Raw genomic sequence first — 26909 nt, forward strand, 5'->3', positions numbered from 1 at the left:
AACATAAATGAACATATTTTGTAAATTAACAATTGCCATAATAATATAGAAGTAAATTGTATATATATGGATATGTATATACACATATTTTCAATGTCTTGATGTTTTGATGGTCACAAATATCAAGGGCCTGATTTTTGTGTAAAATATAGACTCTGAGGCCAGTGGTTAAAATTATCAGTCTTGAATCAGATTGAAATCCCACCCAAACACCACCAATTAATATCATTTTTAAGTTACTTAACCTCTCTGTGTTTCCACTTCGTTGTAAAAAGTGAATCATATTAATACCTACCTCAGAGGGTTGTGAAAATTTAATGGGATAATCCCATTAAAACAATAGAACAGTGCTTGTCACATGGAAAATATTTCCAATAGGTGTCCACTACTGTTATAACAGTAATCACTATTTTACTATATTTTACTGTATGTCATGGATTGGCATAATTAAAAGTGATGAATTAGTATAAAAGTTTTAAGGATATATTTTGATAAAGTATAAAGACTTTGAGGAGTCTTTGAAGGAAATTACATTGAAAGTAGAAATTTTGGGAAAGTTCAAACGAAGGAAAAGGAAAAGAAAAACACATTTATTTAATACTTACACATGGTGTTTAATACTTAGCCACATGATGTCGCTGTCCACCACAAGGTCTTGGACGATAAAAGAAATACAGTAAGCATTACGTACTCAGATCCTGCATTTCCTCACCATCTATGAAATACGGCCATGGTAAGGTTATTTAAGAAATGAAGAATAAGGAACTCAAATTATTTTTTTTAATTTTGGATCGATGCAAGAGGGACCCAATATTTGGAAAAGGCTTGCAATGGTGTTTTCCTGGAGAGAAGGGCCAGGATTTCGGCGTCTTCTGTTTTTGCTTCTGCTCCTCGCGTTATGGGAGGCGGGGAGGGGCCAGGTCCATTACTCGGTTTCCGAGGAGGCCAAACACGGCACCTTCGTGGGCCGCATCGCGCAGGACCTGGGGCTGGAGCTGGCGGAGCTGGTGCCGCGCCTGTTCCGGGTGGCGTCCAAAGGCCACGGGGACCTTCTGGAAGTAAATCTGCAGAATGGCATTTTGTTTGTGAATTCTCGGATCGACCGCGAGGAGCTGTGCGGGCGGAGCCTGGAGTGCAGCATCCACCTGGAGGTGATCGTGGACCGGCCGCTGCAGGTTTTCCATGTGGAGGTGGAGGTGAGGGACATTAACGACAACCAGCCGGTTTTTCCAATGGCCGTAAAAAATCTGTTTCTTTACGAATCCCGGCCGCCTGGCTCTCGGATTCCGCTAGAGGGCGCAGCAGATGCAGATATCGGAGTAAATTCACTGTTGACCTACAGTCTTAACTCCAATGAATATTTTACCTTGGATGTTAAAAGTAATGATGAGGAAATTAAATCCCTTGGACTCGTGTTGAAAAAACTTTTAGATCGAGAGGACACTCCTGAGCATCACTTAATAATAACGGCAGTCGATGGTGGGAAACCACAGCTCGCTGGCACTACTCAACTAAAGATCACCATTCTAGATGTAAACGACAATGCCCCCGAGTTTGAGAGGACGGTCTACAAAGTCAAATTATTCGAAAATGCACCAAACGGTACCCTAGTAGTGATTGTTAACGCCTCTGATTTGGATGAAGGAATAAATAAGGGCATTGTATATTCTTTCAATACAGACATGTCAGCAGATACTCTGTCGAAATTCCACTTAGACCCGGTTAATGGATACATCAGTGTAAAGGGTAACATAGATTTCGAGGAAACTAAGTTATATGAAATCCAGGTAGAAGCGACAGATAAAGGAAATCCCCCAATGGCAGATCACTGCACGGTTCTAGTGGAAATTTTGGACACCAATGATAACGTACCTGAGTTGGTTATCAAATCACTATCGTTACCTGTATTAGAAGACGCTCCACTCGGCACCGTCATCGCTTTGATCAGCGTGTCCGACCGCGACTCTGGTGCTAATGGGCATGTGACTTGCACCCTGACTCTCCATGTTCCCTTCAAGCTGGTGTCCACCTTCAAGAATTACTATTCGCTGGTGCTGGATAGTGCCTTGGACCGCGAGAGTGTGGCAAACTACGAGGTGGTGGTGACCGCGCGGGACGGGGGCTCGCCTTCTCTGTCGGCCACCGCCAGCGTGTCCGTGGAGGTGGCCGACGTGAACGACAACGCGCCGGCGTTCCCGCAGCCCGAGTACACGGTGTTCGTGAAGGAGAACAACCCGCCTGGCTGCCACATCTTCACGGTGTCTGCGCGGGACGCGGACGCGCAGGAGAACGCGCGGGTGTCCTACTCGCTGGTGGAGCGGCGGGTGGGCGAGCGCGCGCTGTCGAGCTACGTGTCGGTGCACGCGGAGAGCGGCAAGGTGTACGCGCTGCAGCCGCTGGACCACGAGGAGCTGGAGCTGCTGCAGTTCCAGGTGAGCGCGCGCGACGCGGGCGTGCCGCCTCTGGGCAGCAACGTGACGCTGCAGGTGTTCGTGCTGGACGAGAACGACAACGCGCCCGCGCTGCTGCCGCCTGGGGCGGGCGGCGGGGGCGGCGCGGTGAGCGAGCTGGTGGCGCGGTCTGTGGGCGCGGGCCACGTGGTGGCGAAGGTGCGCGCGGTGGACGCGGACTCTGGCTACAACGCGTGGCTGTCTTACGAGCTGCGGCCGGCGGCGAGTGGCGTGCGCAGCCCGTTCCGCGTGGGGCTGTACACGGGCGAGATCAGCACGACTCGCGCCCTCGATGAGGGGGACTTGCCGCGCCAGCGCCTGCTGGTGTTGGTGAAGGACCACGGCGAGCCGGCGCTGACGGCCACGGCCACCGTGCTGCTGTCGCTGGTGGAGAGCGGCCAGGCGCCGAAGGCTTCGTCCCGGGCGTTGGCAGGCGCCGCGGGGACGGCCTTGGTGGATGTCAACGTGTACCTGATCATCGCCATCTGCGCTGTGTCCAGCCTGTTGGTGCTCACGCTGCTGCTGTACACGGCGCTGCGGTGCTCGGCGCCGCCCATCGAGGGCGCGTGCGGGCCGGGGAAGCCCACGCTGGTGTGCTCCAGCGCGGTGGAGAGCTGGTCGTATTCACAGCGGAGGAGGCAGAGGGTGTGCTCTGGGGAGGGGCCGCTCAAGACCGACCTCATGGCCTTCAGCCCCAGCCTTCCTCCGGGTCCCGTTAGCGGAGGTATGGAAGAGCAGCTGGATGTGGGTGTTGATTTTTCTGCCAAAGTGAGTAATATTTTTTTCATCCTTTCGAAAATGTCTTTATTTTTTGTTCATCAATGTTTCTACTCCTTTGGAAACATTTTAACAGTTAATTATGTTTTTGGTAATTAGAGTTTTCCAGGTACTGGTTTTGTGGTTAAAATGTTTGAATTTCTTGTGACTAATGTTTTTGAACCGGATCAGCAATAAGTAGCGAGAACCACACTGTGGTTTCGTTTTTGTGTTAGTAGATGCAGTAGCAGGATTATTTCATTGCTAAAAGTCTGAATAGAAACTAAATATATTTTTCTGGGTGAATTGCATTTTTTACAATATTTGACTCCTAACAACTACTAAGTGTACTAATCCCTGCACATACTTCAATAGCTTTTGCCACTTTTCATTTGGAATTCCTACCAGATGTTGGTCCAGATGTCACTGGTAAATTTTATGAGTTCGCCTTAAATGCTCTCCCTTCCCTTTTTATTATGCTTTTATATCTTCAGTTTCAAATGTTCACTTCGTAAACCTGTTATCTCTTATGGAGCCTCTTTTACTCCCTTATTCATTTATCTGGAGTCTCAGTTCCTCCTTTCTGCTTGAACATGATTTGTTCTAGTCCTTGTGCTCATATTTGGTGATACTGTGTATTGTTACTAGTTTCCCAGTTGGGTAAAAATCAACAACAACAACAAAAACAGAATAACAATTTTATTGCTTTTAGAATTGTACCTTTGTTCCTCTTCAGTTTCTCACTACTTTTATTAGTAAGCATTAAAAAATCAATAGAAAGTAAAATTTTAATACTTCCTTTATATCATCATTTAGAAAATATATTTTTGAAAGAATATTATGAATCTTGTTAAGAATTATTATTTTCCTTCTGAACAATTTGTTGAGAATTATACTGTATATCTAATTTAAAAATTATTCTACTAGCAAAACTTAATCATTAATCTCTTTTGCATACAGTATTAAGGATGCTAATGTCGAGAAGTTCAGTAAGTCAACGTCATTACTGGTGACCTTCCTCTGAATACCAACCTCTTTATTAATTTGTCGTGTAGAAAGTACAAAGCTTTAAATAACTGGCACCAAATAAAATTCAAGTGAAATTATTTTTCAGTCATTCCCCTATTTGGTATTTGGTCATTTCCCCTAGCAAATAGTTGGACTCTCCTTCAAATTTCCTTGCCACTGGAAACCAAAGATTAGGCATATTAGAAACTGGGGAACAGGCAGCTATTTCTAAAGCATATGAGGCAAAATGAGAATACCAACCTTGCTCCTGGGAGGTAAATGGGTTCCAGTGTATAAATTATATGGAATACTTTTCCACACAAGTCGTATACTACAACCTCCTACTTCCTTGTTCAAGCTTCCTTGCTGAAACCTGGTTAATACTCAGTGACATTGTGGGGGCATCTAACATAAAAAATAGAGAGAGAATCCTCTATTTTTCCACTTTCATTTCCGTTTTCTGGCACTTTCCTTTGCTGCCCACTGTCCATCAAGTATGAGCCACAGCATGTCCAAACTCAGTTCACTATTTTATTAGGCCTCATTTTCATCCTATTGTAAATAATAGGGTCATACAAAGTTTTTGTCTTCCAGGATATGAGACTTCAGTCTTTAAATCCAGTTCTCCTCTTCAAATTCTCGACTAGCAAGATTCTCAGCTAATAAGACATTTTAAAGATTTTGAGTTTTTTTCTTTAGAGATGTCTTGCTGCTATACCAGATGAATACTGAATAGTTCCCAAATAAACATCTTTTCTGTTCTGTTGCATTCCTCATCTATGCATTTAATTATTTTGAAAAATAAATAGACAGGGAGTCCTTCTCAGTTTCTTCCAGTGTGTTTGACACCTATGATCATTTTGTAGAAATCTATAGTTCAGGTCCTCAAACAGTGAAACTACTCTGATTTGTATTTTAATTCAGAAAAAAAATTATTTTGGTGACTGTGGCTCTTCATAGAATGGCAGCCTAAAGCTATTTTCACTGGATTGATTTTTTTTTGTCCTAGACAACCATGGGGGAGAAAGGTTTATGAACATAAGAGGCAAAGAAAGTTTGAAAACAGCTACCATCATGTCTTTCTGTATTAAATTTCTTTATGTCACGAAAATATATTGTGCTCTATTTATTGGGAATTCTTCATTGACCATTAAAACTAAGGATATCTCAAAGATCACGACTGCCAAAAACTGGAATGAAAACTAAGCCAAGCACAGGTTTTCAATATGGAAATTGAAATAGATCTCAATTAGGGCAAAGTCTAAGGAAAAATATTTTTGTATCTTTGGAAAATTATAGAGGCTGCTGAGACATCACATTTTCCTGACTAGCTATGCAACCACCTTAATTTAATGCATTTTATTAGACAATTGAAGAGAACCAAACTGTTCTATTAGATAAATATTCAGCAAATATTAGGTAAGTATTCTGAGCTATTAAACTACTAAGACACAGCTATTCTCTTTAAAAGTTTATATTTCAAAAAAGAAGTCATACCCAAACGCTTACAAAAGTGAAATCAATGTAATAAATGGCCTAAGTGATTAAATCTGGGTGCCATCATATATAAAAGAAAGTAAAGGGCCGGCCCCGTGGCTTAGCGGTTAGGTGCACGCGCTCTGCTACTGGCAGCAGGGTTCGGATCCCGGGCGCGCACCGACGCACCGCTTCTCCAGCCATGCTGAGGCCGTGTCTCACATACAGCAACTAGAAGGATGTGCAGCTATAACATACAACTATCTACTGGGGCTTTGGGGGAAAAATAAATAAATAAAATTATAAAAAAAAAGGAAAGTTTTTTGCCTGCCAAACTGGATTAATCATGAAAGTCTTCTTTGGTCAAGGAAGTTTTAAATGGTTATAAAATGGGGGAAATTGCGTCACAAAGAGTTTGGGAATGATGGCTATTACTTAGGCAGGTGATGAAATGAGTATGTTTGTTAAGTGAAAAATGTTATTGGAAGCAGGAAATTGTCCACTTTGACTAAAAAATATGTGAGCACCATTGGAGAAAATAGAAGTTTAGGTATATTAGACACTGGAGAACAGGCAAATATTTCTAAACCATAAGAGACAAAATGAGAATACCAGTCTTGCTCGTGGGAGGTGAATGTGTTTCAGTGAATAAAATTATTTGGAATACCTTTCCACACAAGTTATATCTCACAACATCCCGCTTCCTGTTAAAGCTTCCTTGCACCTTCAGCCCTTAGATGATTTAAGGAAGACTTTCAATTAAATGCTGATGGTCTTTGCTTCCTTTTTTGAACATTTGCAAAGTACCCTTTCAATGGATTATTCTTAGAATCAGGGGTTCTCTAGAGATGGGTTCTCTGAAGTCTTCAACACCAGGAATATGAAATCCAAAGATGAAGAGCCTGTCATCATTAATAACAACCTTCCCGCATTCTCAGGAACACAAAAAAATCTGTCATGAATTTTTCTAACCAACACTTTACAAGTGTGTCTCTACAAAGTGTATGTTACCTACAGTTGCATCTCTGTAAATACTTAAAACCTGTATGAAAAAAGGATTTCCACTGAAATGAAAGCTGCCCCTGTAGTGAAACTAAGGATCGCACTCAATAAATCAGCGGTACAAAATGTGATTCTATTCTCCAAAGGCGGTGAAAGTGTGCAGAATGGCTGAAAGAATAATTAAGACTTAGCAGTTTATAGCATAGTATGGATTTCCAGAGTCAATACTTACGGTTTGGAGCCACATGATGTCGCTCTTACCATAAAATTGACCCGACAGAGGAAAAGAAAAACTCCCTTCTATTATTATTGTAAAGAAGCGGCATCCACCATCCGACGCTGAAAAATGGAGGCTGCAGCGGCATTGGACTGAATGGTCAGATTTCTCTTGATTTTGACACAAGATCCCTTAATGAGAACAAAACACTGCGCACTTGAGATGGAGTTTTCCTGGGGAAGCGGGAAGGAATCCCGGCGTCTGCTGCTCTCGCTTCTGCTTCTCGCAGCCTGGAAGGTCGGGAGCGGCCAGGTCCACTACTCCGTCCCTGAGGAAGCCAAACACGGCACCTTCGTGGGCCGCATCGCGCAGGACCTGGGGCTGGAGCTGGCGGAGCTGGTGCCGCGCCTGTTCCGGGTGGCGTCCAAAGGCAGCGGGGACCTTCTGGAGGTAAATCTGCAGAATGGCATTCTGTTTGTGAATTCTCGGATCGACCGCGAGGAGCTGTGTGGGCGGAGCGCGGAGTGCAGCATCCACCTGGAGTTGATCGTGGACCGGCCGCTGCACGTCTTCCATGTGGAGGTGGAGGTGAAGGACATTAACGACAATCCGCCTCTGTTCCCCGGAACACAAAAGACTCTGTTTATCGCGGAATCCAGGCGGCTTGACTCTCGGTTTCCACTAGAGGGCGCCTCCGATGCAGATATCGGGGAGAACGCTCTGTTGACTTACAGACTGAGCCCCAGTGAGTATTTCTCCTTGGAAAAACCGTCCGACGACGAGCGGGTAAAACGTCTTGGGTTAGTATTAAGGAAATCTTTAGACAGGGAAGAAGCTCCGGAGATTTTTTTAGTGCTCACGGCCACTGATAGAGGCAAACCGGAGCTGACTGGCACCGTTCAGTTACTCGTCAAAGTGCTGGACGCCAATGACAACGCCCCAGCTTTCGACAGAACACTCTATGCGGTGAAATTACCAGAAAATGTTCCTAATGGAACGTTGGTAATTAAACTTAACGCCTCAGACTTAGACGAAGGTTTGAATGGGGACATTGTTTATTCATTCTCAACTGATATTTCACCAAATGTGAAATCCAGGTTCCACGTAGATCCAGTTACTGGAGAAATTGTGGTAAAGGGATATATCGACTTTGAAGAAAGCAAATCCTATGAAATTCTTGTAGAGGGCATTGATAAGGGACAGCTCCCACTCTCTGGCCATTGTACAGTTATGGTGGAAGTTGAAGACACCAACGATAATGTCCCAGTAATGGAATTCAAGTACCTGTCACTTCCAATCAGAGAAGACGCTCCACTGGGCACTGTCATTGCCCTGATCAGTGTGTCCGACCTCGACTCCGGTGTCAACGGGCAGGTGACCTGCACCCTGACGCCCCACATTCCCTTCAAGCTTGTGTCCACCTTCAAGAATTACTATTCACTGGTGCTGGACAGGGCCCTGGATCGCGAGAGCGTGGCGAACTACGAGGTGGTGGTGACCGCGCGGGACGGGGGCTCGCCTTCTCTGTCGGCCACCGCCAGCGTGTCCGTGGAGGTGGCCGACGTGAACGACAACGCGCCGGCGTTCGCGCAGCCCGAGTACACGGTGTTCGTGGAGGAGAACAACCCGCCCGGCTGCCACATCTTCACGGTGTCTGCGCGGGACGCGGACGCGCAGGAGAACGCGCGCGTGTCCTACTCGCTGGTGGAGCGGCGGGTGGGCGAGCGCGCGCTGTCGAGCTACGTGTCGGTGCACGCGGAGAGCGGCAAGGTGTACGCGCTGCAGCCGCTGGACCACGAGGAGCTGGAGCTGCTGCAGTTCCAGGTGAGCGCGCGCGACGCGGGCGTGCCGCCTCTGGGCAGCAACGTGACGCTGCAGGTGTTCGTGCTGGACGAGAACGACAACGCGCCCGCGCTGCTGCCGCCTGGGGCGGGCGGCGGGGGCGGCGCGGTGAGCGAGCTGGTGGCGCGGTCGGTGGGCGCGGGCCACATGGTGGCGAAGGTGCGCGCGGTGGACGCGGACTCTGGCTACAACGCGTGGCTGTCTTACGAGCTGCGGCCGGCGGCGGGTGGCACGCGCAGCCCGTTCCGCGTGGGGCTGTACACGGGCGAGATCAGCACGACTCGCGCCCTGGACGAGGCGGACTTGCCGCGCCAGCGCCTGCTGGTGCTGGTGAAGGACCATGGCGAGCCCGCGCTGACGGCCACGGCCACTGTGCTCCTGTCGCTGGTGGAGAGCGGCCAGGCGCCAAAGGCTTCGTCACGGGAGTCGGCGGGCGCCTTGAGCGCGGAGACGGCTCTGGTGGACGTCAATGTGTATCTGATCATCGCCATCTGCGCTGTGTCCAGCCTGTTGGTGCTCACGCTGCTGCTGTACACGGCGCTGCGGTGCTCGGCGCCGCCCACCGAGGGCGCGTGCGGGCCGGGGAAGCCCACGCTGGTGTGCTCCAGCGCGGTGGAGAGCTGGTCGTATTCACGGAAGAGGAGCCAGAGAATGTGTTCTGGGGAGGGGCCGCCCAAGACCGACCTCATGGCCTTTAGTCCCAGTGTACCTGACCCTAGGGACACAGAGGATCAGCAGCCAGCAACTGGGGATTCCCTTTCAAAGGTTAGTTTATAAATATTCTTTATTTAATGCGAAGTTTTATTCTATCAATTTCTTTTTAAAAAATTTCTCAGAATCAAATTTTTTGACTTAAATTTCTTTACTTTTTCTTACATACCCATTTTAACTAAAATATTTTAGAATTATTGGACACCAAGGCAACATGTTGTTTTGTTTTTAATATTCATTTTTCAATGCGTATTCGTCTAACTAGTATTATAAATGTTGTGCTCTCTCCACCTATTTATTTCAGTTGTAATCAACTTTTTAGAGAGAATTTTCTTTTTTGCCCATAATACATTGAAAAGTGCACAGATGGAATAACATAGCTCAATCAATCATTTAAATGTGAATTCTTCTGTTACCTCCATTCCAGATACCACTCAAATTCACCTCCCAAATCACTTTCCCTTTTTTTCCTCTCCCAAATGTAGCCCCAGTTTTAACTTTATAACTGTGGTTAATTTTGACCTGTTTCCTGACCTTTATCTAAATGGAATTGCACAAAGTGTGTTGTGTGTGTGCATGTGTTTGTGTGTTCCTCTACTTATTCCTCATTGTATGGAATCATCCGTACTGCCATATGTTGTTGGAGTTCATTTAATTTATTTTTTCTCTAATACTTTATTTTATGAATATAGTATGAGTTATTTATTCCACTGTTGTGGATTTGCATTGCTTCTCTTTGTTTCAAATAAGGCTGCTATAAATATATTTGTAAATTTTTCAGTGACCAAGTATACACTTTTTCTTTTATTTAACTAGGATTGACATTAGTGGAACATAGAATATGTACATATCTTCATCTTTAATAGATAATGCCAAACAATTTCTCCAAATGCTGTTACCGTTTACACTCATACTAGCAGTGCACAAGAGTTCCTATCGCTCTATATCATCTCCCAAACTTGACATTGTCAGATTATTTACTTGGTTGCCATTTTGCTGGGTGTAGTATTCCCATTTCATGTTGCCTGATTTATAAACGAGGTTGAGCTCCTTTCTGTATTATTATTGGCCATTTTTATATCCTATTTTGTGCAATAGCTACTCAAGTTTCCCGCCTATTCTTCTATTCTGTTGTATTTTTCTATTGCTTTTTGAAAATTTCTTATATTCTGAGCATAACCCCTTTCTTGATTTTGCACTCTTTTGCTCTGGGCTTGTCTTTCATTCTTTTGTCTTTTAGTGAATGGAATTTTTAATTTTAGTTAAGTTCAATTTATTAATCTTTTCTTTTTGATTTTATGTCATGGAGATAATTTCTTGTGGTATCTTTTGTTTTGTTGTTCACATTAGATATACAATCCATTTGGAATTTTTTTGTCTTTGTTGTGACATAGGAATCAAGTTTAATTTTTCCCCAAGGACATTCAACTGAACCAAGACCATTTCTTAAAAATGAGTTCCACATATTTTTACAAAACAATTGTCCATTGTATAGGCATGGTCTTTTTTTGTTCTAATCTATATGACTTTTTAAAAGTTTTTGCTGGATGCCATGGTCCCTTTTTCATTTCCACCTAAATTTGTATATAAATTCCATGAAAACAACTTGGTGAGATTTTGATTTGGATTGCGTTGACTCTGTTGAGAAATGTGAAGCAAGTTGACATCTTTACAATAATGAGTCATTCAATTCATAAGCATAGTCTATTATCTAAATAATCTGTAATGTTTCTTAATATTTTATAATTTTCTGTGTAGAGGTGCTATCCATCTTTTGTTAGATTTATTCTTAGGTATTTGCCGTTTGTGATCATTATATAGATCAGCTTTAAGTTAAAATTTTTTTTCTGTTTAATAATGGTACATATGTATGTTGTATTTTTGTATTTATGTATTATCCAACTAACTTGCTAAAATCACTTACTTAATTCTAATTATTTATCTATAGGTGCTTTGTATTTTTCGATATAGGCAATCACGCTGTCAGCAAACAATGACAGTTGTGTTTTTTCCTTTCCAGTTGCTATAGCTTTTATATCTTTTGCGTGCCTTATGGCATTGGGCAGGACCACTAGTACTATGTTAAGTAGATATGGGAATAGTGGGCATCCTTGTCTCATTTATGAAGTCAAAAGGAAAGTTTTAAATAATTTATTGTCAATTATATTTGCAGTAGTTTTTTTAATTCTTAAAAATTCCCTTCTATTCCTCCTTCTTTCTTATCTTCATCTGTATTAGTATATTTAAATTATTTCATTTTCTCTCTCTAGTATCTTTTAGTTGTACATTCTTTTACTAATTTCTTTATTGATTTCCTGGATATTATAACAAGCATCATTTACTTGTTAAAAACCTTGAATAGTAGGACCTTGAATAATAACTCCATTTGCTTGCTCTCACTTTTTTTAATGTTATGCCCTTCAGTTATACTTATATTCTAGGTACAGATTACATTATCATCATTGTTTTGCATGTTACTTTTGTTTTTGTTTCTTTCTGGGATGATTTTTCTTCTGAAGAATTCTTTAGTATTTCTTTTAGTGGTAGTAAAGAATTCTCTAACTTTTTATATATCAGAAATATGCTTAATTCATGATCACTTTTGAAAAATGGGTTTGCTGAGTATCAGATTCTGGGTTGGTAGTTACTTTTTCTGCCAGCACATTCTGGATGACATTCCATAGTCTTCTTTTGAGAAAATGGCTGTCAGGTTTATTGTTCAGGTAGTGTGACTTTTTTCCTTTCCTCCAGCTGCTTTTTATAAGTTTTCTTTGTTTTTCATTTTCAATAGCTTTATTATATGCTCAGTTTTAGTTTTCTTTGATTTTATCTTGCTTGCAGCTTTTAACGCTTCTTGACTATGTGGCTTGATGTCTTTCATCAATATAGGAAAAATTTCAGCAGTCCGTCTTCAAATATTGCTTCTGCCTCATGTTTTTCTCACCTTCTGTTCTGTAATTCAAGGGATATGTGTGTGAAATCTTTTCACCATATCTCTTATATCTTCTATGCCCCTCTCTGTTTTTTTAAAACATCATTTTTGGTCTCTTTATTATATGCTGGATATTTTATTCTGACTAACCTTCTACTTCAGCAGTTTTCTCTTCTGCTTAGTTCAATCTACTATTAAAATCATCAATTGAATCTAAATTTCAATTATGACATTTTTTAGCTTTAGCATTGTAATTTTCCTTTTAAAAATAGATTACAGTTGTCTGGTGAAATTCTTTATTATTTATTTATTTCAATACATTAATCACAGTTTATTTGTGATCTGTTGGATCACTGTAATAACTGGATCATCTGCGTGTGTTTTTTTTATTGTTCATTTTTTCCCATGAGCCTCTTGCTTGGTAAGCCTGATAATTTTGTATTGAGTTCTGGATATTGCACATGAGAAGTTTTAGTTGTTCTAGCTGTAGTTATATTCCTCCAGAGATGGATAAGGGACTTATAAATATCTGACAGATATGGATTTAGGGCATTTATGGAAAACCTTGAATTGAAATAAATATTTTATCTTTTTTCCTTTTTTATCTACTACAATGATATCTGTCATTACAAATCTTCTGAACATTTTATTTTTCTCTCTCCTACTCACTCACCAATTCTATTTTGTAGTCTCATATAAAGTAAAATTAGTAGAATAAGGATTTTGTACTTGATTTTAAAAACTTTCTTTCTCCCCTTCAGTGAATCATAAGAGAAAGCTTATTGAAGTTTATTACTGTTTACTCTGCTTTCTGCTTTTTTATCCTGGACCCTGGCTAATGCTGTAAGAACCTTGCACCTCAGCAAGTTTCCACTCACTTGACTTAGGCTTTTAAAAGTGGATATGGGAGGCCGGCCCAGTGGTGTAGTGGTTAAGTTCTCGTGCACCGCTTCGGCAGCCCGGTTCGCAGGTTCCGCTCAGGGGCTGAGACCTACACACGGCTTATCAAGCCATGCTGTGGCAGGCGTCCCATATAAACAGTAGAGAAATTTTGGCACATATGTTAGCCCAGGGCCAATCTTGCTCAGCAGAAAAGAGGAGGTTTGGCAACAGATGTTAACTCAGGGCTAATCTTCCTCACCAAAAAAATGAACAAAAAAACCCCCCAAAACTGGATATGACCTAAGCAATCGTCATTCTCTCAATTTAATAATAAATAAACTGTGGCTCAGAGACATAAACAGCTTGCCTGAGGCAACATGGATATTAATGTGAATACATAGAATGAAACCAAGAGTTCTTGAATTTAGCTCCATTGTCCCTTTCCACTATTAAATGAGCTCATTTGGCACTAATGAAGGCAATGTGATTGTGAGTAAAAACTATACTTAATTTAATTTACTTATTCTCTCCAAGGTACTGTAAAATTACTCTCAAATTTTCTCCCCAGAATGTCTATACAGTATAAATATTTTAGCACAATATTTTAGCTGAGGAAGACCTGCCCTGAGCTAACATCTATTGCCAGTCCTCCTCCTTTTTTTTCCCCCTTTTTCTCCCCAAAGCCCCAGTAGGTAGTTTTATGTCACAGTTGCACATCCTTCTAGTTGCTGTATGTGGGACGCTGCCTCAGCATGGCCGGAAAAGCGGTGAATCGGTGCTCACCCGGGATCCGAACCCCGGGCCACCAGTATCGGAGCGCAAGCATTTAACCACTATGCCACAAGGCCGGCTCCCTTTAGCGCAATATTTTATAGGGAAGTTAGATCATCATAAAAGTAATGTAAAGTAATGTACCATATGCACACAATGTGCTTTCATAGGATAAATTATTTCCCAGACACAATTAAATTTCTTGGTCAAATTTGATGCAAAAATGTTTTATATATCTTTAAAAGATTGCTCCAACTTCCCTTGTTATTTCTCAGCAGTGTGGTAGACCTATATAATTTTCTACAGATAGGAGAGAAATGTAGGCCATTAAAATTTTATTCTGGAGTTTATAGGAAATTAAGGACATCTAGACTCCAATGCAAAATTAAATTTTCTAGTGTAATATGTTCCTGAATACTTCCGAGTAAATTATGTAGAGACACCCCCAAAACACTATCTGGTTTCCTTAACCTAAATTCATTGTCAAGGAAGGAGTTTTATTTCTGCAGGGGGCTTAAATATAACTGAAATTTCTAAAGAAACTAGCAAGTGAAAAGATCAGTCAATAAAGTAAGCTATAATATTTGATTGAAAAAATGGTTTGGAAAAAGATTTAAAGAATTTTCTCTACCTATGGAGTCATCTATGGAATTAAGACTAGAGAGTCTATAATTGTTGAGAAGGTGACCTCCAGGAAAAAAGAAAGAGTTGAACACTGAAAGACAAATGCAGGTGATAATTCAAAAATTCAATGTAATCTAACAGATGTAAAGATAGGTCAAATGTCAAGAGTCTTGTTTGCTCCTGAAATATCTATATATTTACATGAAAAAAATTACAAACTGAAAGGAGCATGTGACACTGTTGATAGTATTTTGTCCATTGAGCATATTTTTAAATATTTAAATATGTACTGAAAATATTCTGTAAATTACTATGCATACATTGTTAATACTTCACTGTCGGTTCGGCTATTAAATATTTAATATTTACTTTTTTCAAAAGTGAATTTATTTATAGTATAGTTTTGTAGTTTCACGTCAATTATGGTTCTGTAACAGACAGTGAATAAACATTAACTGATGACATTTTCAACACATTTATTATCATTTTCTTGTTTTTTACCATTGTGTATTAAAATATTTAAAAATTATCATTATCAGTAACTATTAGGTAAGTAGTCTTGAAAAGTGATTAGTGTTTACATTCTTTAGTGTTTGGATGATCTGAATGCTGAGGGGAAAGTCAAGATAGCAGAGATAGTAAGAATGTTCTGTAAACTAGAGGGAATGATGAATACACTGTTAAAGATTGTATCAGAAGCAAATCCGGTAACATAATCTTATTACTTTACATTACTACTTTGACTACTGGATTACTTTACATTACTACTTTGAATACTGGGAAGCAAATTAATTTCAATTGACTTTGTATTTTCTGGTAATTTCTTATTTCTTTTCAAGCTACTCTTTATATTATTGCTTTTCCACATTTGTTTTATACATTGACATAAAAACAATTCTTCAAGTCCCATGTATGACTTATACTAAAGTTAAGGAAATATATTTGGGGTTTATGCTTTACATGTTAACATGTCAGGTAAAAGAATTATTGATCTCCTGGACCCTCTTGTCTTCACAGGTTCAGAAAGATTTTGTAATATTTAAGGAATTCTAGGGAGTATACACAAGCATAATGTTAAATATTTTTTCGAGGAAAAATTGGGGACATTTTCTTCAGGCCATATTTATTAAGTGAAGTTCAAGTGGTATCATGCTACAAATCAACTGGAAGATTAAAAAGAGGTGAAATTAACATAGACTTCGCCTGGTTAATAATATGATTTCTTTTCAATGTTTTAATTTTTACTGGAACCCAAATATCTTATGAAGCACTCTCTTTGCAGACAACATTAGGATTTTGATTTGCTGCATAAAAGCAAAGATACATGCTTTCACAATTTATATCAACTGTGATTTATCAATAATAGTAACCTGAAGAAACGCTGTCTAGATGCATCTAATTTGAAAATAGTGTCAAGATGCCTACCAGATTGTTTTACTATAATTTTGGCTTCTAGAAAGTTTAAATCTCCACATTAGCATTTTTGAGTCAACACTAAAAATAGGTAGGTGATACAGAGAGAAATTAAAGAAAGGAAATTTCAGCAACTTGAAAATCAGAATTCCAAAATGGAACTCAGACAAGAATGTTATTCAAATAGTTTTAGTTACTTTGAAAATAACGTCAACAAAAAGCCAATATTAAATACTGCAGATAGGAATATAAATTTGTTTTATGAGTAATATAGAGGTAGTATACAAATATCCCATCAAAATAAAGGAGAAAAACTCAAGAATTTTAAAGATGTATTTAAATATGGAAAGAAATAAAAAATCAAAACTTTTTAAGTCAGGGAATATATAATATATATATATATTTTATATAAATAAAATAGACCAGTACAAATAACTCTAGTAAGATTGGTGTGGCACGACTTCAGTAATATTGATTTTGCAATATTTTAATGAAAATTTATATTTTTAATTAAAATTTTAATGATATATTTGATTAGAGATAAGGAAAGTAAAGAATACATGAGTCAATGAAATTGGGAAATATTTAACGAAGGTAAGGTAAATAAAGCATAACAAAATTAAAATACCCTTTCATCCACATGATGGCGCTGGAAACCGCGTTTGTATTTTTTTTTGCAACAAAGGAATACAGTGAGTTTATTTTCCTTAGAAAGGAAAAAGGCCACTCCATTTTTACTCTGCCGCTGAAGCTGAAAAGATGAGCAAATAAAAAATTACAGCAAATTGGGAATTAAGTTTCCAAAAGCCATTGTGTGGTAATGCAATAGATACTTGAATATTGCAACGAATTTGCGATGGTATATTCCCAGAGAAGAAGTCTGAAATTCCGGCGCCTGATGCTGTCACTTCTGCTCCTCACAGCCTGGGAGGCCGGGAGCGGCCAGGTCCACTACTTGGTCCGGGAGGAGACCAAACACGGCACCTTCGTGGGCCGCATCGCGCAGGACCTGGGGCTGGAGCTGGCGGAGCTGGTGCCGCGCCTGTTCCGGGTGGCGTCCAAAGGCCGTAGGGACCTTCTGGAGGTAAATCTGCAGAATGGCATTCTGTTTGTGAATTCTCGGATCGACCGCGAGGAGCTGTGCGGGAGGAGCGCGGAGTGCAGCATCCACCTGGAAGTGATCGTGGACAGGCCGCTGCAGGTTTTCCATGTGGAGGTGGAGGTGAAAGACATTAACGACAATCCGCCAAGGTTCTTCCGACAAGAGCAGAGATTATTTATTTTAGAGTCAAGAATAGCGGATTCCAGGTTTCCGCTAGAGGGCGCATCAGATATGGATATAGGAACAAACGCAGAATTGAGATACAAGTTAAATGCTAATGAATATTTTGACTTGGATGTTAAAACAAATGAAGAAGAGACAAACTTATTAGAGCTGGTTTTGAAGAAACCAGTAGATAGAGAAGAAAAGCAAGAACATCGTTTATTATTGATCGCAATTGATGGAGGAAAACCTGAACTAACAGGTACAGTTCAGTTATTGATCAATGTATTGGACGCGAATGATAATGCCCCGGAATTTGACAAATCAGTTTATAATGTTAGATTATTGGAAAATGCACCAAACGGGACATTAGTTATTAAACTGAACGCCTCAGATGCAGATGAGGGCATTAATAAGGAAATAGTGTACCTCTTTAGTGATCTTGTTCTTGACAACGTAAAATCTAAATTTGCAATCAATTCTAATAATGGGGAAATAACAGTTCAGGGAGAACTGGATTACGAAGACTGTAATTTATATGAAATTAATATTGATGCTGTAGATAAAAGTCCATTCCCACTAACTGGACACTGCAAAGTAATAGTGAAACTCCTGGATGAGAATGATAATACACCAGAGATGGTCATAACCTCTCTATCTCTGCCTGTCCAAGAGGACGCTCCACTGGGCACCGTCATCGCCTTAATCAGTCTGTCCGACCGCGACTCTGGTGTGAATGGGCAGGTGACCTGCACCCTGTCGCCCCACATTCCGTTCAAGCTAGTGTCCACCTTCAAGAATTACTATTCTTTGGTGCTGGACAGCGCCTTGGATCGCGAGAACAAGTCGAACTATATATTGGTGGTGACAGCGCGGGATAGGGGCTCGCCTTCCCTGTGGGCCACCGCCAGCGTGTCCGTGGAAGTGGCCGACGTGAACGACAACGCACCGGCATTCGCGCAGCCTGAGTACACGGTGTTCGTGAAGGAGAACAACCCGCCCGGCAGTCACATCTTCGCGGTGTCTGCGCGGGACGCGGACGCGCAGGAGAACGCGCGGGTGTCCTACTCGCTGGTGGAGCGGCGGGTGGGCGAGCGCGCGCTGTCGAGCTACGTGTCGGTGCACGCGGAGAGCGGCAAGGTGTACGCGCTGCAGCCGCTGGACCACGAAGAGCTGGAGCTGCTGCAGTTCCAGGTGAGCGCGCGCGACGCGGGCGTGCCGCCTCTGGGCAGCAACGTGACGCTGCAGGTGTTCGTGCTGGACGAGAACGACAACGCGCCCGCGCTGCTGCCGCCTGGGGCGGGCGGCGGGGACGGAGCCGTGAGCGAGGTGGTGGCGCGGTCTGTGGGCGCGGGCCACGTGGTGGCGAAGGTGCGCGCGGTGGACGCGGACTCTGGCTACAACGCGTGGCTGTCTTACGAGCTGCAGCCAGAAGCTAACGGCGAGCGCAGCCCGTTCCGCGTGGGGCTGTACACGGGCGAGATCAGCACAACGCGCGCCCTGGACGAGGCGGACTTGCCGCGCCAGCGCCTGCTGGTGCTGGTGAAGGACCACGGCGAGCCCGCGCTGACGGCCACGGCCACCGTGCTGCTGTCGCTGGTGGAGAGCGGCCAGGCGCCGAAGGCTTCGTCTCGGGCGTCGGTGGGCGCCTTGAGCGCGGAGACGGCTCTGGTGGACGTCAATGTGTACCTGATCATCGCCATCTGCGCTGTGTCCAGCCTGTTGGTGCTCACGCTGCTGCTGTACACCGCGCTGCGGTGCTCGGCTCCGCCCACCGAGGGCGCGTGCGGGCCGGGGAAGCCCACGCTGGTGTGCTCCAGCGCGGTGGAGAGCTGGTCTTACTCGCAGCAGAGGCGGCGGAGAGTGTGTTCTGGGGAGGGGCCGCCCAAGACCGACCTCATAGCCTTCAGTCCCAGTCTTCCTCAAGGTCCCATCTCTGCAGACAATGTGAGTCTCAAAAATCTTTTTCACAGTAATTTGTCGTTATCGGTCTCTAATATTAAATATTTAATACGTTCCTCCATCTTCTCTTTTTATTTTAAGTAATGGCTTTATACCTAATTATTGTATCCCTTTAGATGTAAATTCTCTATTGGTACTAATTCATTACTTAAAATTACAGCAATGCCTAAAATTCACTTTAGTTTGATGGAGGTGATCGCTTTGCACTATAGTGTTTATTTCAGTAACATTTGACCTTTTTATAAGGTTTTACAAGTTGTGGTTAATGGACTAGAGTTCTTTGTAGAAAGAGTTTCCAAACTAAATTTTTAATAAACTTTTTAATTTTCAATCTTTATGAAATGTTGTAGGAAGATACTTGTAAGACATATTTGGAGTTATTATTTATTCTCAAAGTCTCATATTATGACTGCATAGAAATGTGCTGACATTGTCGTGTCAATTCACCTTTTTTTGTTCTCCATTGAACATAAATTATTTTAGTGTTTTTATTACACCAGTTTAATTTCCTTTTTCAGTAATACTTGTGCAGTGAATGATTCTTCTCAAGTCTGTCTGAACAGTTGGTCTCGGCATACTCATGATGAATTTATTCATAATTTAAAAAAATTTGCTTTAGGGTCTTCATTTTATTGATTTTTTGAATACGAAATACATTTACCTCGTTTGAAATGGTTTGAAATGTTTCTTTTGCACCTCCAATATCTAACGTTCCAATTCCCTAGTTATTCTTCTAAAGATATTTTCTTTATATACAAACTCCCCTCTCCCATTTTAAAATATAACATTTATATTTCTTTTTTTTGTGGTTTTCTTCATTTAATTTGTTGATTGTGAAATATCATTACTTAAGGAGATTTCTCATTCTTTTTTCCAGATCTAAGGTGTCCCATTTTGCAGATGTAACATAATTTTTCCGCTTACCTTAACATCAACATTTAATGGAACAATGATTAGTTTTTCTCTAACTTGCATTTTTTTCTAATTTACAAATTATTATATTGGTGAGAAGTAATTGTGAAGTCTCATAGTTGGGAAAATCCTAACATTTTTGAGATAAAAAATTCTCATATTAATTGTTGCTTTTATTTTTAGATTAAAAAATATAAGTGTACCATGATACAAGCTGCACTCTTGTTTGTTGTTTACCAATACAATTGTTTGCAACAAAGCTGTACTTTTGAATGTACCATAGGCAAGAGTGCTCTCCATCTCAGATACAGAGAACTGTTTTCTATACTTGAGAAAACAATGTGGGTTTAGCAGGTAATAAATATTCCACACTTCATATGATAAAATATCAATTCTCCTTTTTATTGCTTTGCCTATTTCTTGCATTCACATATTTAATTTTATAAATACACTGGTATTATACTATTCAAATATTTCTAATACCCATTCCTTTGGGGGAAATCCTAGAAACTGAGAGGGAGTTCTCACCACTGTGTATATTTGTAGTTAGTTGTCAGTTTTTTAAAAATCAAGTTAATTTAGTTTTGAAATATAAACTCTTTGATTTATATTATAACTGAAATCTCTTTGCTGGCGGAGGATGATGTTCATAGATTGACTAAACTTTTTTCTCTACATAATCTTCTCCCTTGGCCAGAATGAACTATTTGAGTAAATAATTGAATAAAAATACAAGCTGTTTCTCATGAGAACACCAATATTTTCCTTTTCCATGTTAATTTATTGTACATGAAGGATTTCAGTAACATTGTATAGTTTTTTAACTGGAGCCAATAAACAGAATTATTACAACTGTTCCAATTAATTAGATTATATTATCAGCCTTCTGGAAATTGCTAGGAACTGCAATGGAAAGACAGCTTTAATATTTAACTTTAACTAATTTAAAAGTTGAAATTCAAAGAGACTCTTCATTTAGGTCAAAAGTTATGAAAAACCTTAACCGCTACAGAAAACCTTCAACAACAAGACTGCAGGCCAATATATGTTTTGTCAAGGCTTATCTTCCTGTAAGCAATGGAACCTTTTGTTTTGAGGGCTATTATTGTTAGCAAATGAACTCTTTGTTTACTTAAAATAACTTCAATAGAAAGTCTGTGATAAGGACTACTGCATAGATCTAGGTTAATTATTTTAAGGTGGAGCTTCTCATGGTGGAGGGTGGTGGGGTGAGATCCTTACATTACAGTTGTCTGTAATGAGGATTTTACAAGTATATCAGAATTCCGGAAGAGAGTGGGTGTTGGCATGTGTCCATTTAAAATGTCTTTTTTTGTGACTCTCATTTTCTCTCTTTGAGGAAGAGTTTAGTCACCTCTAGTTGATGACATTAAGGATGAATTCGTGGTGAAATTGACATTTGGATTTGACATTGATATGAGGGTAACATTTTTACAGCTAAAGATGGAGGAAATTTAAGAAAACAGCTTGAATAAAGGTTTTATTGAGGAAGAAGACAAGTAAGTGATCTATATTGTCTGCAAAATAGAATTCGCATGGGAGAGTAGTTGAAAATAACACTGGAAATGTTGGCTTATGATAGCATCTCAGGTTACGTAGAAGTGATTCTAACATCTTGGAATTTCTACATTTAGTGCAATTCAGTAAAAGCTGTAGTCATGAAGATAAATATGGTGGTATGTGAAAAGACAGATGGACTGTAGGCAGACTTTGAATAGGGCAGGTAAGGGAGAAGGAGTAATAAAAAATTCATTTAGGTGATATGTAGAATGTTCATGCCATTAAAATAAAATGAGAATTCAAGGGTTTGAATTTGGGGGTTATTAATGATTTCTCTTCATAATCTTTGAATTGTAATCAAATTATTTTCTAGGAGTCATCAGCATGTATGGGTGAAAATGACAATTATAATCATAGAAAGGGAGAGGAAGATATGGGTTTGGGAATATCTTCAACAAAAGTCTTATTTGAAATGCTGGAAGTGGATGAGTACACTTAAAGGAAAGTATATAAGAGGTTGAGGTTGAGAGAAAAGGATGAGATGGTTTAGGAGAAGCTGAAGGATCAGAGCAGCAAAGAACAATGAGTAGAAATTCTACTAGAATTTGCAGTGATGGAGAAGTACATGAAGGAAAATGTTTTGAGGGGGAGGCCTAATATAAGCTGCAGGGAAATTAAAAAATGTTGTAAAGAATGTGCACTGAAATTTTCATCTTCCATTATTAAATTAGAAAAATCCTTAGGAGTATTTGATAGTCAAAATCCTTAGGAGTATTTGATAGTCATTGAACAAAGAAAGAATGTACTTCAATAATCTATAAGCTTTTAAAAATTCAGATAAAATTTGTTAATTTAACATTACGTTGTTTTCCCACAGCAAAATATAATAGCATGGCCTGTGACAGAAATAGATGTGTATGTTTTTTCTCTACACAAAGTGTGAAAGATAGTTTGCACTTCTAATTCCCAAGTCTAGTTCAGATCTCACTTAAATTTTCTGAACTGGTTGATAATATTATTTAAATTATTGAGAGGAAAGTTGTTTTGCTATGAATAATTTGATCCCTTACCCTAATCTAAATTAATAAATGAAGTCAGCCAATATTAAACAGACTATGCAAATTACAAACATGAGGAGGTTCACTATTAAAGTAAGGCAAAAGAAGAAAATTTTTTAAAAAATTGAAGCTGTAGCGTAGCAGGGTTATGTGAATTCATTTGTTACTTACCCTTTGGAGCCGCATGATGTCGCTGTCTACCATGAAGATACATCTAGGTATTGTTCCAAGTCCGTTCCTCTTATTACTGCATCGTTCCGTGCTGAATGATGGCGGGCGCAGAAGAATTGGATTAACAGACTCGGGATCATACAGTATTTCATCTTAATACGGAGACAAGATCTTCTGATGGAAATAAAACTACAACTATTTGACATGGTTATTACCCCGGAAGGCCGACTGGGATCCCGGTGTCTGCTGCTTTCCTTTCTGCTCCTCGCAGTCTGGAAGGTCGGGAGCGGCCAGGTCCACTACTCCGTCTCCGAGGAGGCCAAACACGGCACCTTCGTGGGCCGCATCGCGCAGGACCTGGGGCTGGAGCTGGCGGAGCTGGTGCCGCGCCTGTTCCGGGTGGCGTCCAAAGGCAGCGGGGACCTTCTGGAGGTAAATCTGCAGAATGGCATTTTGTTTGTGAATTCTCGGATCGACCGCGAGGAGCTGTGCGGGCGGAGCCTGGAGTGCAGCATCCACCTGGAGGTGATCGTGGACCGGCCGCTGCAGGTCTTCCATGTGGAGGTGGAGGTGAAGGACATTAACGACAACCCGCCTGTGTTCCGTTTAAAGGAACAAAGAATGCTGATTTACGAATCTAGGCTGCCAGATTCTCTGTTTCCACTAGAGGGCGCGTCGGATGCGGATGTTGGCTCAAACTCCATTTTAACCTATAAACTCACTTCCAGTGAATACTTTGCGTTAAATGTGAAAACAAACAGTGATGACAATACACAAATTGGGCTCGTGTTAAGAAAATCCTTGGACAGAGAGGAAGCTCCCGAACATAGCTTACTCCTGACGGCCACTGACGAAGGCAAACCTGAGCTCACGGGCACCGTTCAGCTGCTGGTCACCGTGCTGGACGTGAATGACAATGCTCCCAGTTTCGAACAGTCTGAATATGAAGTAAGAATATTCGAAAACTCCGACAACGGAACAATAGTTATCAGACTGAATGCTTCTGATCGGGATGAAGGAGCGAATGCAGAGATTTCATACTCTTTTAATAGCCTCGTTCCACCCATAGTTAGTGATCAGTTTATAATAGATTCAAATACCGGAGAAATAGTAATTCAAGGGAATTTAGATTTTGAAAAAGTTAATTTATACAAAATCCATATTGACGCCACGGACAAAGGCCACCCTCCCATGGCTGGTCATTGCACCGTTTTAGTGAAAGTTTTGGATATTAATGATAATGTCCCTCAGATTGCATTGACTTCCTTATCGTTGCCTGTCCGAGAGGACGCTAAATTCGGTACTGTCATTGCCCTAATTAGCGTGTCCGATTTCGACGCAGGTGCCAACGGGCAAGTAACCTGCTTTCTGACGCCCCATATTCCCTTCAAGCTTGTGTCCACCTTCAAGAATTACTATTCACTGGTGCTGGACAGTGCCCTGGATCGCGAGAGTGTGGCTAACTATGAGGTGGTGGTGACCGCGCGGGACGGGGGCTCGCCTTCTCTGTCGGCCACCGCCAGCGTGTCCGTGGAGGTGGCCGACGTGAACGACAACGCGCCGGCGTTCGCGCAGCCCGAGTACACGGTGTTCGTGAAGGAGAACAACCCGCCCGGCTGCCACATCTTCACGGTGTCTGCGCGGGACGCGGACGCGCAGGAGAACGCGCGCGTGTCCTACTCGCTGGTGGAGCGGCGGGTGGGCGAGCGCGCGCTGTCGAGCTACGTGTCGGTGCACGCGGAGAGCGGGAAGGTGTACGCGCTGCAGCCGCTGGACCACGAGGAGCTGGAGCTGCTGCAGTTCCAGGTGAGCGCGCGCGACGCGGGCGTGCCGCCTCTGGGCAGCAACGTGACGCTGCAGGTGTTCGTGCTGGACGAGAACGACAACGCGCCCGCGCTGCTGCCGCCTGGGGCGGGCGGCGGGGGCGGCGCGGTGAGCGAGCTGGTGGCGCGGTCGGTGGGCGCGGGCCACATGGTGGCGAAGGTGCGCGCGGTGGACGCGGACTCTGGCTACAACGCGTGGCTGTCTTACGAGCTCCTGCCCGCGGCGGGTGGTGGGCGCAGCCCGTTCCGCGTGGGGCTGTACACGGGCGAGATCAGCACGACTCGCGCCCTGGACGAGGCGGACTTGCCGCGCCAGCGCCTGCTGGTGCTGGTGAAGGACCACGGCGAGCCCGCGCTGACGGCCACGGCCACTGTGTTGCTGTCGCTGGTGGAGAGCGGCCAGACACCGAAAGCCTCCTCACGGACGTTGGAGGGCGCCGCGGGCCCACGGGTGTCGCTGATGGATGTCAATGTGTACCTGATAGTCGCCATCTGCGCTGTGTCCAGCCTGTTGGTGCTCACGCTGCTGCTGTACACGGCGCTGCGGTGCTCGGCGCCGTTGGAGGGCGCGTGCGGGCCGGGGAAGCCCACGCTGGTGTGCTCCAGCGCGGTGGAGAGCTGGTCGTATTCACAGCAGAGGAGGCAGAAGGTGTGCTCTGGGGAGGGGCCGCCCAAGACCGACCTCATGGCCTTCAGTCCCAGCCTTCCACCCTGTCCAGTAGCGACAGATGTGGTGGAGCATCAGGATTTAAATGATGATCATTATGCCAAAGTAAGTCTAAATTTTCATAATTAGCAGTTAATATTGTTTTGAAATATTATAATTGTTTTCCTAATGTTTCTGATTACATTTTGCTGTTTTAAAAAGTTTGAATAATTCTACATTATATACATCTTTTCATTTTTTGTTAATTATCATAATCTCTTTGATTTGTTATTAATCTTGATTTAAAGTGGGATCAAATGTTATTATCATTCTACACCTTAGGATTTTTGCCTTCAAACTCAAAATTTCTTTGGATATGTCCATTTCTGGTGTATTTTTTTTATTGGTGTCGGTAGTAGTTTTGTTATTTTCTGTAGAATTTTCATTTCTTTGTATTTGAACTCTGGGAGAGTTATTTCACATTTAATCATTTTTTATAATATATTGAAATTTCAACACCACTTTATTACTTATGCTTTTACCCTTTCAGTTTCTTCTTTTGCTGATGATTTTAATTTAGCCAGATTTTCAAGTTATTTATTTTGCGTAAGGACTCTGCCCATCATATGTTATTTTCTAGATTCCCCTTTGGCCCTGGTGATTCCAAGAGTCTATAGTGTTCATTTATTGTTAGTCTTTAAACCATTTAGGGGTAAAGGACAGAACGTTAGGTTTCCGACTGAATACTTGTGGTTGGGATCGAGGAGTGAAAGGGGAGATTTCATACTCTTTTTAATTACGATGTGACACCCATGTTATTGCTCAGTTTATCAGGGATCAAAATATTGGAGAAATAGTAATTGAAAGGAATTTGGACTTTGATTAAGTAAATTAATGTAAAATCTGCATTCCTCAGACACTGCAAATCTCTTATTTATGTTTGAATTTAATTTGCTAGGTTTCTTTTCATGGAAAGCTATTTCTTATAATTTAACGCTTTCACTATTCTCTCTGTATTATGATTTTAACTACTCACTATTTCTTTACATTAAGTCAGTAGAGAGTAGGTTAAGAATTGTGAGTTTTCAAGCCATCCTTCCTTACCTAAATTCCATCCCCACCAATTTTGTTCTGTGTAGCATGGACAATTATTTAACCTCTCAGTTTCCAGTTTTCCACCTGTAGAGTTGCGATGATAAACAGTAGTACCTATCACAGAGAACTGTTATATTTAGTAAGTTGATACTTACAAGGTACTTATAATAGTATTTAGCTAAATAGTAAGCACTTAATAAAATTTAGCTATTATTATTCTGAAGAGTAGTAGGAAAATCTAAAATGTCAGAAAGTTGTCATTATGGCTTCCATATTATTTTTATTTTCTGTAAAGATTATTTGTTTTGTTATTCATAGGGAGGCCATACTTACCAAATTAATCCAAGATATCTCTAAATTTGAATGTCATGTA

At 41.7% G+C, this 26909-nt stretch overlaps 3 protein-coding genes across 5 annotated transcripts in view; all 3 read left to right on the plus strand.

Moving 5' to 3' along the window:
• Positions 1-725: 725 nt before the first annotated feature.
• Positions 726-3979, plus strand: LOC131406357 (protocadherin alpha-3-like). Its single transcript, XM_058542262.1, is given in 2 exon segments — positions 726-3227; positions 3229-3979. Coding segments are annotated over 2 exon segments (2505 nt in total). The 5' UTR covers positions 726-794; the 3' UTR covers positions 3301-3979.
• Positions 3980-6494: 2515 nt separating this feature from the next.
• Positions 6495-26909, plus strand: part of LOC131406372 (protocadherin alpha-C2) — a 162156-nt gene continuing 141741 nt past the window's right edge. Inside the window, exon 1 of one of the 3 annotated variants that reach the window (XM_058542278.1) lies at positions 6495-9516. In XM_058542278.1, coding sequence (XP_058398261.1) covers positions 7066-9516 — 2451 coding nt within the window. In that variant the 5' untranslated portion in view covers positions 6495-7065. Of the gene's footprint in view, positions 9517-22841; positions 25568-26909 lie in introns of those variants that run through there. The other 2 variants (XM_058542345.1, XM_058542307.1) reach the window with 2 other exon arrangements.
• On the plus strand, positions 16885-19654 carry LOC131406417 (protocadherin alpha-5-like). The gene has a single exon (XM_058542382.1). The coding sequence runs from the start codon at positions 16941-16943 to the stop codon at positions 19392-19394; it is 2454 nt and encodes an 817-aa protein (XP_058398365.1). The 5' UTR covers positions 16885-16940; the 3' UTR covers positions 19395-19654.

The sequence above is a fragment of the Diceros bicornis genome, chromosome 1 (assembly GCF_020826845.1).
Source record: "Diceros bicornis minor isolate mBicDic1 chromosome 1, mDicBic1.mat.cur, whole genome shotgun sequence".
Lineage (NCBI taxonomy): Eukaryota > Metazoa > Chordata > Mammalia > Perissodactyla > Rhinocerotidae > Diceros > Diceros bicornis.